Source organism: Perognathus longimembris, chromosome 1, assembly GCF_023159225.1.
Source record: "Perognathus longimembris pacificus isolate PPM17 chromosome 1, ASM2315922v1, whole genome shotgun sequence".
NCBI classification, from domain to species: domain Eukaryota; kingdom Metazoa; phylum Chordata; class Mammalia; order Rodentia; family Heteromyidae; genus Perognathus; species Perognathus longimembris.
In genome coordinates, this window is record NC_063161.1 from 141126342 (window position 1) to 141141165 (window position 14824).

General features: G+C 37.7%; 1 protein-coding gene across 3 annotated transcripts in view; it reads right to left on the reverse strand.

Moving 5' to 3' along the window:
* The window catches only part of Tmem245 (transmembrane protein 245), a 78532-nt gene that overhangs the window by 7975 nt on the left and 55733 nt on the right, over positions 1-14824 (reverse strand). For 2 of the 3 annotated variants that reach the window (XM_048338652.1, XM_048338645.1), the window contains 3 exons: positions 10357-10457; positions 8131-8305; positions 4926-5120 (listed from right to left, as the gene is read on the reverse strand). In XM_048338652.1, the coding sequence (XP_048194609.1) occupies positions 4926-5120; positions 8131-8305; positions 10357-10457 (471 nt within the window). Of the gene's footprint in view, positions 1-4921; positions 5121-8130; positions 8306-10356; positions 10458-14824 lie in introns of those variants that run through there. The other variant, XM_048338659.1, reaches the window with a different exon arrangement.

Below are 14824 nucleotides of genomic sequence, written 5' to 3' on the forward strand. Positions count from 1 at the left end.
CTCCAAAAATTAATGGGGCTATTTTTGCTAGGAGAGTTTCACAATCAGATAAACTTGAATTTTGAGAAGCCCATATAGCCTCAGGACAGAGAATGGACTGATGAACAGAGATAGCCAGAATACTCAGGTGACTGCAGCAGTCCCATGAGAAGTGCCAGGGACTTGGCCAGCTCAGACCCAAGGTGGCACTGGCAGCTAGCAGGTAAGGGACACAGTGAGGTCAAATAGCACTGGATAAAGATGATAGATGAGGACTTGCGAAATAACAAAGACAGCCACACTGTAGCACGGTAAGCAGGAGGAGCTCTGAAGAACCTGATTTTCTCTGGATGGAGAGTTCAAAGACAAAAACAGAGAAAGAATATTATACGAAACATATCAGCCTGTGAGCGTCTCAGTTATGTGACTGTGGGCAAGGTGGCTAAGCCTCCATTTTCTCATGTAAATACCAAGGGAAACGAGAGTTGACAACCTCCTGCAAAAACACTGGACAGATTAAGCAAAATAGGATAACACATGTAAAGTTTTATAATAGGATTTAGCACACAGTTACTCCCAATAAAGGTTAGAAGGGTTGTGTTTATTTAACTAACAGTTCATGTAAGTCTCTCATTAAAGAGTGAGGCACTGAACACACATTGCCTTCAGGTCAAAACACCATTAGAATGCCAGTAAAAGTATTTTTAAAAAGCATAAATAGCTAGGAGAGGGTGAACCTAACAACAAGCAAGAACAACAAACTTAGAGAATATGGAGGGCCAAGTGCTATGGTTTTACCTATCTTAAAAAGCTGAATCTTAAACCAAGTGTTGAGAAAGGCCTAAATACAGTTTGATCTGTTCAGCAAAAATTCTTAAGAGGTTTGGGAACTGGTGACAGGAAGTAAGTCTGAAAGTGGACTACAACGCAGAGGACTGCTTTTTATAGTCTGCTTGCAAAGCATAACACATCACCTTTCCCCTGCCTCATCACCTCTACCAGCCAAGCAGCATCCCTTTCTTTTCCCCTCTGTGGCAGAAAACTACACAGTCTTCTCTCTGGAGAAGGTGAACTGGACTAGAGAACAGCAACAAGACATGAGGGTGGGGAGCAGGATGATACAGGAAGAGTCAGGGAGCATTTATATGTTGCACACAATCAGCCCCATCCTCTCCCCCACTCCCCTGGGTCCCTGATAACTGCTGCACTCAGGCTTTTAAGCTCTGGTCTGGAGATTACATCTTTTTGTGAGCAACCTACCAGCCTTAACAAGGACCAACATCACTGATATTAAAGCCATACAAAGCAATGGTCCTGACAGATTCTATTACAGTTACATGCAAAGTAACCGACTTACAACTTCGGCGTGTCTCACATTTAACAGGGGCCAAGAACTAAAATTCACCATCTGATTTCATGATTATGTTATTTCATGATTTTTTTTTTTTTTTTTTGCCAGTACTGGGGCTTGAACTCAGGGCCTGAGCATTGTCCCTGGCTTCTTTGTGCTCAAGGATAGCACTCTACCACTTGAGCCACAGCGCCACTTGTGGCTTTTTCTGTATATGTGGTACTGAGGACTTGAACCCAGGGCTTCATGCACGCTAGGTAAGCACTCTCCCACTAGGCCACATTCCCAGCCCTCACGATTATTTTTGTTGTCCAAGATCCCCATTGGCAGGCACTCACTCTACAACCTGGACCATTCTTCATGATTTTATGATTATGTTAAATGGCAAAGAGAAGAAGATTTTGCAAGTATAATAAACACTCCTGATTAATCAATAGACTTAAACCAAAAGAGGAGAGATTGTGAAGGGTAGGCCAAATCTAATTAATAAGTTCTCTTATTTAAAAAAAAAAGTAGAAATCATATACAGAAATTAGAAAAATACATTTTCACTTTGAAGAGAAAAAAGAAAAACCATCATGAACTGCCTAGGAAGAGAGGCACATCCTAGGAGATATGAGCCTCAGGTCTAAAATTAATTTTGTCAAGAACAAGAGAGACTGCCTGACATCTTGACTGAAGCTTTTTCAGATCCCATCCAAAGGACTCAGCTAAGTTGTACCTAAGTGATAGTGTTCAAGTGCTAGCGGGTCTGCTTATTAGCACGTTCTCGACCCCAAAGTTCAAAACCCAATATTGTCCTCCCACCCTACTCCCCCAAATAAAAGATGGACACCGTATACAAGTGCCTCAAATATAAGCATAATGTAGAGAATTATCATAATGTGAAACTCAATACTGATCCAAAGTATTCCATATATTCCCCAGAACCACAGTTGAGCTGTTATGAAAAAAAAAAAAATGAAAGCTGGCTCTTCATCTTTCAAGCAGGAACTCGAAATGACATCTACAAATGAGCAGTATTCAGAAAACACACACTGTATCTTAAGATATGAAGGTAAGTATCAAAATATTAGAGTCAAATGAGTTTCCTCTTAGAAAAGGAAAAGAGAAAAGACTTATTATTTTTCACAGTAGACAATTTCTACAATGTAGAAACCTTTTATTCTTCAACTATACACCCCCTAAAAAAGGAAGGCTACATTGTTTCTCACATTATCTTTTCCCAACCCCCACACCACTAGATTAGAAACTGTCTACTTTTAGAATAGAGAAAAGGAAATGAGGTCTTTTGTCCTTCAAAGAATTTATATTCATTTGTTTCATCTTAAAAACTAACTTCTTTGGGGAAGAGAGCACTGCGATTTGAACTCAAGACCTGGTATGTGCTAAACAGGCAATCTACTACTTAAGCTAGTGCTGCCAGCCCTTATTTTTAGTTATTTTTTAGATAGATTCTGGCTTTTTGCTGCAGCTTGCCAGATATCAATCCTCCTATTTACACTTTCCACTTAGCTGGGATGGCAAGTGTGTATCATCAAGCCAGCTTTTTCTGTTGAGATGGAGTCTTGCAAACTTCTTTTGCCCTGATTGGCCCTGAACCATAATCTTCCAAATCTTTACCTCCCAAGTCACTCAGATCACATGCATGAGCCCCTGGTTTCTGATAAAAGTTTCTTACTTAGAATCATTCAAAGTTCATTCTCCCTAAAACAACAACGAAATATTAACCAATATTGTTTTCTCTTCTTATTTAGTAAGCATCAAGTTAGTATGTGCTGTCATTGCAAATGTACGTCACCAGGCTCTCTACTGCTTTTAAATAACTGCCCTCTTGGCCAATCAGGGACCCAACTGCTTGCCTTTATGAAAGAGGGAAGGACAAACAAGGCATAGTGACAGGCACCTATAATCCTAGCATTCAGAGGCTAAGGTAGAAGGGTCATGTGTTTGAGGCCAGCCTAGGCTATATAGTAAGTTCAAGGTAGCCTGGACTCTGTGGTAAAATGCTGCCCTCCCCGCAAAGGCAAGGAAGAATATCATAATGTCACACCCTCCAAACGGCAGCCTTTCTCAAAATCACCTACATCCTTTTCCATCTGTTCTCAGAAACTATTTGACTTGTTCTATATTCAAAGATCATGTCTCAAGGCTGGGAATGTGGCTTAGTGATAGAGTACTTGCCTAGCATGCATGAGGCCCTGGGTTTTATTTCTCAGTACCACATAAACAGAAAAAGCCAGAAGTGACGCTGTGGCTCAAGAAGTAGAGTGCTAGCCTTGAGCACAAAGAAGCCGGGGCTCAGGCCCTGAGTTCAAGCCCCAGGACTTGCAAAAAAAAAAAAAAGAAAAGAAAGAAAGAAAGAAAGAGAGAGAGAGAGAAAGAAAGAAAGAAAGAAAGAAAGAAAGAAAGAAAGAAAGAAAGAAAGAAAGATCATGTCTCTATAAACTGTAACATGTAAAATAAGAAAGCAGTCATGTTTTTAATGAATTTTAGGCAAAAACTAAAACAACTTCATTAACTACCTGATGAGAGCAACTTGTCAACAACTCTTCCATTTCACAGGAATGGAAGGTACCTGGTGTTTTTCTACCTGAGGACAGAAAGTCTCTGCCTCAACCTAGTATAGCATAACCTCTCTTATTTTTATTTTTTAAAGGTATTAAGACTGTTTACTTGAAGAAAAAGAGCTAGTAGTATATCTTGGCTATCTTCAACCACTTCTTTTGTTACAGAGGTTGGCCTGGGGTTAAATAGTGATGATTGGATGGTTTTCTAATTGGTGGCCTCCTTTCTGTTTCCTATAAGGTTGTGGCCACCAGCCCCCATTTTGTTCTTGACAGGAAGGTTTGTTTATCCTGTCATGGGCCATAAATTCCCTGACCACCTGTTCTCACTTTTTTCATTCTTTTGTCCTTGTTCCACATGTCCTTGCCCCTTTTCTAGTCTCCTATCCTCATTTCATTGTCAGGCAGGTTAACTTGATGCCCACAAGTTGTCCAAGTCACAATTCCCTGTCTGCCTTTCTACTAACCCTGCATCACCGCTGCTAGACATGATCATGTTGTAACATAATCCCCTCTGAAGAGGTGACCCTAACTGCTGTTAAGGAACATGGGTGACAAATATGTCCTACTACTTCCTGCTGATTTAAAGGTGTCAATGCAGAAGCAGCTTGTCTAGGGACCCTCTGCAGAGGGCCAATCGAGAAGGCCTCTATAAGCCAGAGGGCAGGTGGTCCAGAGGGCCAAGTATCATGTGATACCAAAACCACTTTTAAGTTCATTTATTTTTAGTCTAATGGCAGTACTAGAGTTTGAATTCAGGAACTTATGCTTGCTAGGCAGATATTCTAGCACTGAACTAAACCTGTAGCTCTTATTTGTGGTCTCCCAAGATATTTACAATTCAGACTCAATACAGTTTTTTAATGTTCCTGGTAAGAGTCTAAACTATTTCTATTTAGCATCTTCTACACAGCACAAACACTCAAATATCACTATCACGACAAGCCTAGATGAAGATATTTACTTTAACAGGCAGGCTAAAATTCAACACTTACATATGGTTTATGACCATTCTATTTTGAACTCACCGCTGAGTATGAGCAGGCCATGGAGTCTGGTTTGGTGTGGGCACTGAATTTGTAGGACTAACTAGCATGGCACTGTAGATATTGGAAGCAACTACTAGTATGCAGAGAAGTATAGGCCCAATGATGGCTCCCTCCAGGCCTAAGTAGTATGCTCCGCCAGCCACTGCCAAGCCTGTCAGGTAAGGATGACCACCTCTGGAATAAAAGGGACACTTTTAAATACAGTCATTAGAGAAAAACTGAAATAACTTTCTAATACATCCTGCTTTTTTTTCTCCCCCGCTCTCCACCCAGTTATTGTCTCCCCTTAGATTACCTCAGTACAGATGACAAAACATTCTAATAATTTTGAGATAGAAGGATTTTCTTGCCTATGTGCCAATGTGTAACAGCTAACTCTCCTCACTGGTCTAGTAACTGAAAGAATAAATTGTGCTCTGTTAATCACTGTGCATGGTTTCCTGAGGAAAATTAATGCTGGCTAAGAACTGGTTACATAAGTTAACTATTGGGTTTATCTCAATCAAAGATAATTAAGTGGACACAATTTAGCATGTAATTCAGTCAATTACTGTTTCTTTTAACAAGATAATAACCACAGCAACATTCCTGTTATTGTTTAGACTTCTGGCAATCTTCTAAAATTAGTTTTCAACATAGGCAATGATAAAACACCACATGAGGGGGACAGTTGTCAATAAAGCCTGAGGTTTTTATTTCATAAGAGAGTCAAAATTGCCCAGCAGCTTATCACACTACTACTTACATAACCGGAATGAGATAAAATGCATTATGGAAGAAGGGCATACTGGTAAGACACAACCACTGACGTAAGAGGGACTAGGAAATAAGTCATGTTCTGTTAAATGACACAGATGACTGGAACAACTTAATGAAAAACAAGTAACTGAATACTCAGGAAGGATGTGTGATGCTGTATTATAGTTTAATGATTAACACGGTGGTGAGCCAGTCTTCAGAAAACAAGCATATTCTATTCATAATTTCTCTCATTTGTTCCCCAAAAGGATTAGGTCAGCATTCCATATTTGCTATGTAAACGTTTTCCCTAAATAATATACCTCAGGAAAATTCCTATAAAAAATGCTTAAGGAGTTAAAAAGAATAAAGTATGACAGCCTTTAAATAAAATTGATTTTAATATTTTGAAGATAAAGTAAAAAACAAGTTGAAACTAAACTTTCCTTTTTTTTTTTTTCTTTTGGTTAGTCGTAGGGCTTGAATCCAGGGCCTGGGCACTGTCCCTGAGCTCTTTTGCTCAAGGCTAGCACTCTACCATTCTGAGCCACAGCTCCACTTCCAATTTTCTGATAGTTAATTGGAGATAAAAGTCTTATTGAACTTTCCTGCCCCAGCTGGCTTTAAACCTCTATCCTCAGATTTCGACCTCCTGAGTAGTTAAAATTACAGGCATGAACCACCATGGTTAAACTTTTCATAATGACTCTGAACATTCTTAAGATACATATAAATCTTTAAATTCTAACTATAAATCTTAGTGTAAAATTTATAGCAAAGTTTATGTGAAAGCAATTACATATAAAGTATGTATGCATTCCTATTGTTAAAACATAACCTACTAAACATCAGTGAATCACAATGGTGTCTACTTTTCTCTCTCCTTCCCTCCTTTGACACTAGGTCACTATTGTAGCCCAGGCTGGCTTTGAATGCAATACTTTCCTGTCTTGAATTATAGGTACAACCACCATACCCTAGTTTTCATTTAATTCTAAGGTTCTCTCTCAAGTTATAGCACACAGTTTTCTGTATGACTAGCTTAGGGAGCTGTTTATTTCTTTTTGCTCTGCAACTTTGGGGCTTCTTAGTTGTTCTACATCAGTTATTTTCTAGGTTAATCCACAAGAGAGAAAACTAGGTATACTAATAGCTTTATAACAATTTAAATTAGTAAGTGTACTACTCTCTATAAACTTAAACCTCATCTACTCTACCTTTAATTTACTTAAAGAAAACAGAATGAAGTTGATATAGTGGTATATGCACATGAGGCTAAGGCAAGAGGATGGAGAGTTTAATGCTAGGCTACACAGGAGACTCTCTCAAAAGCAAAAGAAGGGAAAGAGGCAACAAGAAAAGAAAATGGGAAAAGGAAAAAGGGGGAAAGGGAAGGGAAGGGGAAAAAAGAAGCAGAAAAATAAAAACTGAAAAAAAGTAAATAAAAATTTTAAAATGTAAAAACTGAGTTTACAAACTATTTTCACAGTTTCAGTAGGTCATATTCTAAATTTAAGTAGCAGATCAAAATTCAACATTTTGTTACAACCTAATTCTAATAAGCAATGCAAATCTGAATATATAACTAAGTCAGAATTGACTGGTTTACTAATTCCTAAAAGCGATCAAAATATTCAAAATGGTAGATGTTTATTTTATGACTCAATTTTAATTCTCACTAAAATCTCAACTTGTATTAATCACTGAACTGTATTATTTTAGAAATAGCTCTGCTTGACAGGGGTTAATTTGGTTTGGTTTTTTTTTTGCCAGTCCTGGGCCTTGGACTCAGGGCCTGAGCACTGTCCCTGGCTTCTTTTTGCTCAAGGATAGCACTCTGCCACTTGAGCCACAGCGCCACTTCTGGCCATTTTCCATATATGTGGTGCTGGGGAATCGAACCCAGGGCTTCATGTATATGAGGCAAGCGCTCTTGCCACTAGGCCATATTCCCAGCCCACGGTTAATTTGGTTTAAAATGAAACTTCTCAGACCTACAATCTCATCTTTTTTCTTCAAAGGCAAGAAATAACCACAACTCTTTACTGTACTTACAAGTAGTGTGTGTGTATATATATGTGTGTGTGTATATGTATGTGTGTGTATATATATGTATATAATATTTCTTTCCTAGGTTAAATGCCACAAAAAAATCAAGAAAAATTATTCCTAATTTTAAATTGAGTTTGATGTAACATAAGTAATACTTATACAATAACAAAATATACTTTGTACATTATTTCAGTTTAAATTTCATTATCTAAGAACAAAAAATAATACTTTACTGGAAAATCATACCACCAGTTCTTTCCCCCCAACTCTACTCATCCCATCTCTCACCACGGAAAAAAAAAAAAAAAAAAAAAGGAAGAATGAAAGAAGGAAAGGATCTTTTCAAAAGCAATACAAATGTGTGGATGAGTCACCCGTAACTTCAGAAACTTACCCTGATATATCAGAATAGATTGCAGTATCTACAAAGTATGTTGGCAAAAGATGAAAAACCAACAGCAAGATGGCCTTGCATCCTAAACCCTGGGTCAGCCACAAGTCTAAAACTGCAGGAACCGCTGCCCAGTATGTTCCCAGAAATGGCACAGCTCCAAGGATTGCAGCCAAAGCTAAAAAAAATTACAAAAAGAAAAGGCAACGTCACATTATCAGCAAAACAGTAAGGTAACAGAAAAATCTAAGCACTATCTGCTCCTTTTTAAAAAAATATCCTCCCATACAAATTAAAGAAATATTCACAGACTGTATTTTCAAAAGAATGATATACCCTTTCTAGCTGGGTTCTGGTCAAACAAAGGTCCAATGCTTTACAATTTTTTTATAAGAAATCCTCTCACATGTATATCTATTTTATGAATTTATTCTTCAGTAATAAAATCTTGGTATCCTGCAGCTATTTTTCTGAATCAATGGTTAATACATAGCCTTATAGCAATCCAGCATGTCAAAAATTGTACTGATTCCAAAGCCAAACCAAAAATTTGTTTCTAAACCTCAGAGATGGATTTATATTCTTAGTTATAATAAACAACAACAAAAACCCCCAAACCTTCAGCAATGAATGCCCAAGCACGCTCTTGCTTTCTCTCTCTCTCCATCTGGTTTCCCTCCAGATTGAAAGTCAAGCAGATATGAACCAAATATTAACCATGTGCATGACCTTGGAAAAGTTTGGTTTCTTATCTAAACAATAAGAACAGCACTATCCTGCTGCCAGTTCACAGGAAGTTCTAAAATAACCTCCATGGATATTCTTAGGAGTGGATCACAAAGGCACAATAGCTAGGTGCATCTGATCAGATAAAATAATATTTATTGAAGTAAGCTCCAAGAAATGGAAATAAGAGGTTTTTTCCTTTGTTGCTGTTTTTGTTTTCTTTTCCTGTTGTCTTGTTTGTTAGTTTATCTGTCTTTGGGAGGGGAAGTGGGGTGGAATAAAGGGTGAACAAATGCAGCAGTGATACTAGATACTTTGCTGAAAGAGAAATATACAACTTGTGGGTGGCAACAGGAGGGAAAAAGTAGGAGAGAGCAAGGGAAGGAGTGATACTGTTCAAAAAGAAATGTACTCTTTATCTGACTTATGTAACTGTAATCTCTCTGTACATCACTTTTCAATAACAATTTTTTAAAGACAAAAGAGTGGCTTTACTTTCATATTTAAGGCTGCTATCCAAAAACAAAATAAAATAACCTCCACAAGTTTGCAAGGGGCTTGCATGTCAGAAGTTAGATGAATGAACACCTAAATGGGAACGAATATGAATGCACTTGGTTGGGAATATAAAGAGGGAAGTCAGGCTCAGTAGCCCATGCCTATAATCCCATCTACTAAGGAAGCAGAGATCAGGAGGATTGGGATTCAAGGCCAGCTCAGGCAAATATTAAGACTCCATCTCAAAAAAAAAAAAAAAAAAAAAAAAAAAAGCCACGCATGGTGGCTTGCATGCCAGTTACTTCATCTACTCAGGAGGCAAAGACAGACCATAGTCCAGGTCAGCCTAGACCAAAAAAAAAAAAAAAAATTATATATATATATGAACCTGACTCAAAAGCAAAAAGGGATGGGAGCATGGCTCACAAAGAGTCCCTACCTAGCAAGTGTGAGACCCTTATTTCAAACGGAAAAAGGAAAATAAAAAGGAGGAAAAGATAAAAGTGGACGAGTGATGGGAGAGGTAAATGGAAGGCAGAGGTATTTAGAAAAGCAACAAGAGAAATAAAGGAGGAAAAGGTGGACAACATTTAAAAAAAGCATGATGTTTATTTACCAAGTGGTCTTATGAAAAGGGGATATCATTATGAAAACAGAACATAGCTGGTTTGGGTGTGTACATTTAGCTTAGTGCTTTCACACACATATATTACCCCTGAGACAGTATCCCTTATGAGACAAAGCTATTTGACAACACAATACTCCCTTCCTATTCATTTGCCAAGGGCCAATTATGTGCCAACTTCTAGGGCATTCAATAATTTAACAAATATATTATCAGTACTTTCTTGTACTAGGTCCGGTTCCAGCTACCAAGAATATAGTAAAACTATTTCTACTCCTAATCTAGACTAGATGTTAAGCCATAAGATTTACTGTCCTATATTTAAGGAAGCTGGCATTTCCTAGTGAAAAATGGCCTGACAATGAAGTTCCCATTGTTACCTGATGGAATGAAGACAATGTTGATGCCAAATATAGTATGAGTCAGCCAGGTGTACAATCCATAGAAGCCTGCCATTTTTAGGGAAGCATCAAACACCCCTCTAAAAGGCCAAAGACAAAAAGAAAACATATTTACATTATTGACATTATATTATGGTTCAGAAATACCAATACTTCTAGAATTCTGACCTCTTCATTCCAAATCTGGCAATAGCTTTAATTCTTCAATGGGTTTGAGAACATTACTTCAACTTTATTAAAGAAAAAGTTTATTTAAGATTCAAGAAATGTTTACTCAGCTGTCCCTAATAAATTTCTCTGATGAAAAGAGAACTGAAACACCTTAAATGCCCTACCCACTTCTGAGGTAGATATTTCACCTATTACAACTATATTTCATGAGTATAAATGGGATGTTCAAGGAGAGAATTCAGTTCTAAGAAGAATTCTATGAAAGAATACAATTCAGAAAGAACAAAGGAGGTTGTAGTGTAGCTTGATAATACAGCAAAAACAGCATGGCAGAAGTCCTGGGTTCAACACTCAGAAAGGAGAGAGAAAGGAAAGGAGGGAAGAGTAGGGCAGGTAAGTGACAGTGAACAGTGTAACTTACATTTCATTAATCTCTCTTATTAACAAAATTTATGCATTTATTTAACTCTGTAAGTTTTGTACAAAGTAACTTCTTCCAGAATGGCTATCAAACAGTGCAGGTCATTGGGGGATAACTCAAGACAAGAACCTTTATTAACTCTAAACAGATGTATCGTTTTCAATACAGGAATTCAGCACATAAAGTTCTATAATACCAGGTACTTTATTTTTGTTCTTCAGTGTAAAAATTAATTAGCACAGTATAAGTAAGTAGACCTAAGGAACAACTTAAGTAACTCCCATGTGTTATAAAATTATAAAGACCCAAGCTCTGCAGGGGGCAAAGGAAATGCTTATGACAGGTAAAGCTGAAGCTGAAAAAGCAGAGAATGTGGCAGCAAAGATGACAATATAACACATAAGGAAGACAAGCATCTCCAGAGGTATTCTCTGAGAGCAGTCAAGTGCTGCCATCAGGCCCTGAGGCATGGCATTTGGAGCCAAAAGGCTCCCCAAATGGCCATCCTGATTAACAGCTTTCACTTAAGAATGTTTTAAGTGCTATGAGATGCCTTCCAACAAGGCCCAGGCTGAAGTAGTATAGAAAAGACAGAAGGGGATATCCCAGAAAACACAACAACAAAAAAAAAACCCTACAAGCAATTAAAAAAGGAAAAAAAAAAAAGACAACAGAACTTCAGGCTTTAACTGTGATAAGAAAGCAGTGGCAGAAGAAAATTCAAAGACTCTGAGAAGGAGAGTAAGGCTCAAATGGAAGAGGAATAGAACAGGGTAACAGGTTTAGTCTGGGCAAATCTAAGTCAACAGGAATGATGAAAACATCCCAGAAAAGCTGAAACCAGATACAAGCCTTAACAGTAAACTCAAAACAAAAGATGTGAAGTACACCAGAATGGATTAATGATAGAAAAGGTAAGATATCCTTGTAGGCCAATAGGCTGTGTTCTCATAAAGGACTAAGGACAAAGAAACATCAGCCTAAGATGGAATGAAATCATGTATAGGGAAGGAAAAAAAAATCAAGAGAACAGAGTCCAAAGGAGAAATTGCTGAGAAACAGGAAATAATGTCAACTACTTGACAGAAGCGTTGACATAGAATCTTTCTAGAACTAGGGAGAGGTCATAAGGCAAAGATACAGACATGGCACTTGTACTATCCTTACTTAGAATTTTTTTTATAGCAAAAACAAAGTGCTACCAAATATGCAACTGTATGGTAAAAAACAGCACAGTCTGTTTTGTTCTGCCTCTGGGAATAGGATTATAATGGCCTCATTAAGGCAGATTTCAATTAATTTTTTGGACATTAAATGTACTGTGTATTCTTTGTAGATAGTAGGCATATTTATGCAGCCTAATTAGGGTTGGAAATAATGTATTCCTCCCTAATGAGTTATGAGCTGGCATCCAAGCTTTACACAACAGCAGAGTAAAATCCTCTGGGAATCTACTAGAATAATTTTGTTTCCCTCCTTCCCTCCCTCCCTCTGCCTTTCCTTCTTTCCTTTTTTTATTTTTCTTCCTTTTTTTGCCAGTCATGAGGTTTGAACTCACAGCCTGGGCACTGTTCCTGAGCTTTTCTGCTTAAGGCTAGTGCTATACCACTCTAAGCCACAGCTCTACTTCCAGTTTTCTGGTGGTTCATTGGAGATAAAGAGTCTCAAGACTTTCCGATTTGGGCTGGCTTTGAACTGGAATCCTCAAATCTCAGCCTCCTGAGTAGCTAGGATTACAGGTGTGAGCCACCAGCTGCCAGCCCCAGCTACATTTTGTTGTTGTTGGTAGTGGAGCTTTAACTCAAGGCCTTGGGTGCCATCCCTGAGCTCTTTTTCGCTCAAGGCTAGCATTCTACTACTTTGAGTCATAGTGCCACTTCCGGTTTCTGAGTACAGATATTGGAGATAAGAGTCTCTCAGGGACTTTTCTGCCAGGGCTGGCTTCAAAGCACAATCCTCAGATCTCAGCCATTTGAGTAGCTAGGATTACAGGCGTGAGCCACAGGTGTCCAGCCCAATTAGATTTTTTTAGCATCAAGTTCTTCACATTTTTCCTTTGGTTTTATATAGCAGCTTTATACAAATAAAACTCACCAAAATTAAGAGTGTTAATCAATACATTTTAACCTCTGACATAAGTATCACTACATAATGATAGAACATTTAGAACATTTCCATCACCCCCATTATATTCTTTTCATTAACTTCTCTTTGAAAATTGACAATCTCTGGGTGTTTGATTTCACAACCTCCAGGTATTTCATTTAATTTTTCCTTTTCTAGAATATCATATAGCATAGCTTTATTAAAAATCAAGAAAAAAATCAGTATCATTTAGCATATAATCATTTTAGTGTACAGTTCAGTAACAGAACAACCAATCCCATGGACATTATGGAACTTTATGCATTCAGCCTTCTTTCACCTAATGTTTTTGAGTTTCATCCACACTATTGTATATACAGAGTAGTCCCATGAGTACACAATTCATTTACTGACTCATCCGCTGATGGGTATTTGGACTATTTCAAGTTTTACCACCATGATAAGTAATGCTGCTACCTGCTACAAGCGTTCAAATGCATGCCCCTATTTTTGTTTAGTAAATATCTAAAAACAGAATTACTATATGATCTAGCAATCCCACTTCTAGGTATATAGCCAAAGGAACTTACATCAGTACACAATATATAGAACACTTCTGTATTCCATGTTTATTGCAGCACTATTGACAATAGGTGAAATATGAAATCAGCCTACATTGATAGATGATTTAATAAAGAGAATGTGGTTGTATATACATATAAAGGAATACTATTTATTCTTGAAAAAGGGAAGTCTGCATTTGCAACAACATGGTTGAACCTGGAAGACATCACACTAAGTGAAATAAAATAGGCATATAAAAGCATATTACATACATATTACTACATATTATGTAGCAGCTCATTTTCATTATTGAAATCTAAGAACTAAACTTAAAGTAGCATAGAGTAAACTGGTTACCAGAGACAGGGGTAGGGGGTTGAGGAGACTGTCAAGGCTGTAACTTTTCCTTACAAGATGAGTAAGTTCAGGAGACTGACTGTACAGCATTGGTGACTATAACTCAACAAATCAACTAAGTAGACCTAAAATATTCTTACAACAAAAATAGTAAGTACATGAAAAAGGGATATATTACTTAGGTCAATTTACTAATTCTACAATGTATACAATATATCAAAATATCACACTGTTTACATAAAATACATACCACTTTTGTCAACTAAATATAAACCTGTGTATATGTATGTAAAATATACACATCAAGAGAGATACCGCTCTGAAATTAGTGGTGCTGGCTGCACACTACACTAAAAAGTACTAAATTATATGTATACACTAATAAAGTAGTGAATTTTCTTTTAAAAGGTCAGGGCAGGGGCAGGAGAGTTAGTCAGAGAGGCAGACATGAGAACAGAAGCAGAGCTCAGCATTCCAAGTATGGTGCTGTGGCTCAAGTGGTAGAGTGCTAGTCTTGAGCAAAAAGAAGCCAGGGACAGTGCTCAGGCCCTGAGTTCAAGCCCCAGGACTGACAACAAAAATAAAAGGTGGTTATTAGAAATTGGCAGAAAACCTACATCAGCTTTACCACTCTGTTTATGTAATGTGCCATCTCTACACTTGACCTTCTCCCAAATATGATTTGCCTGTGACCTTTCTTTTTAGTGATTCTTCCCCTCTTTTCATAGCTCAGCAGGACTTACTTCAATGTAAGAAGAAAGGGACAATGGCTACTGAGCTGCAGGCACCTTTTCTTTCAATACTTCCTCCCTTGCAGACTTGACATTATTACAACTTACACATATACCC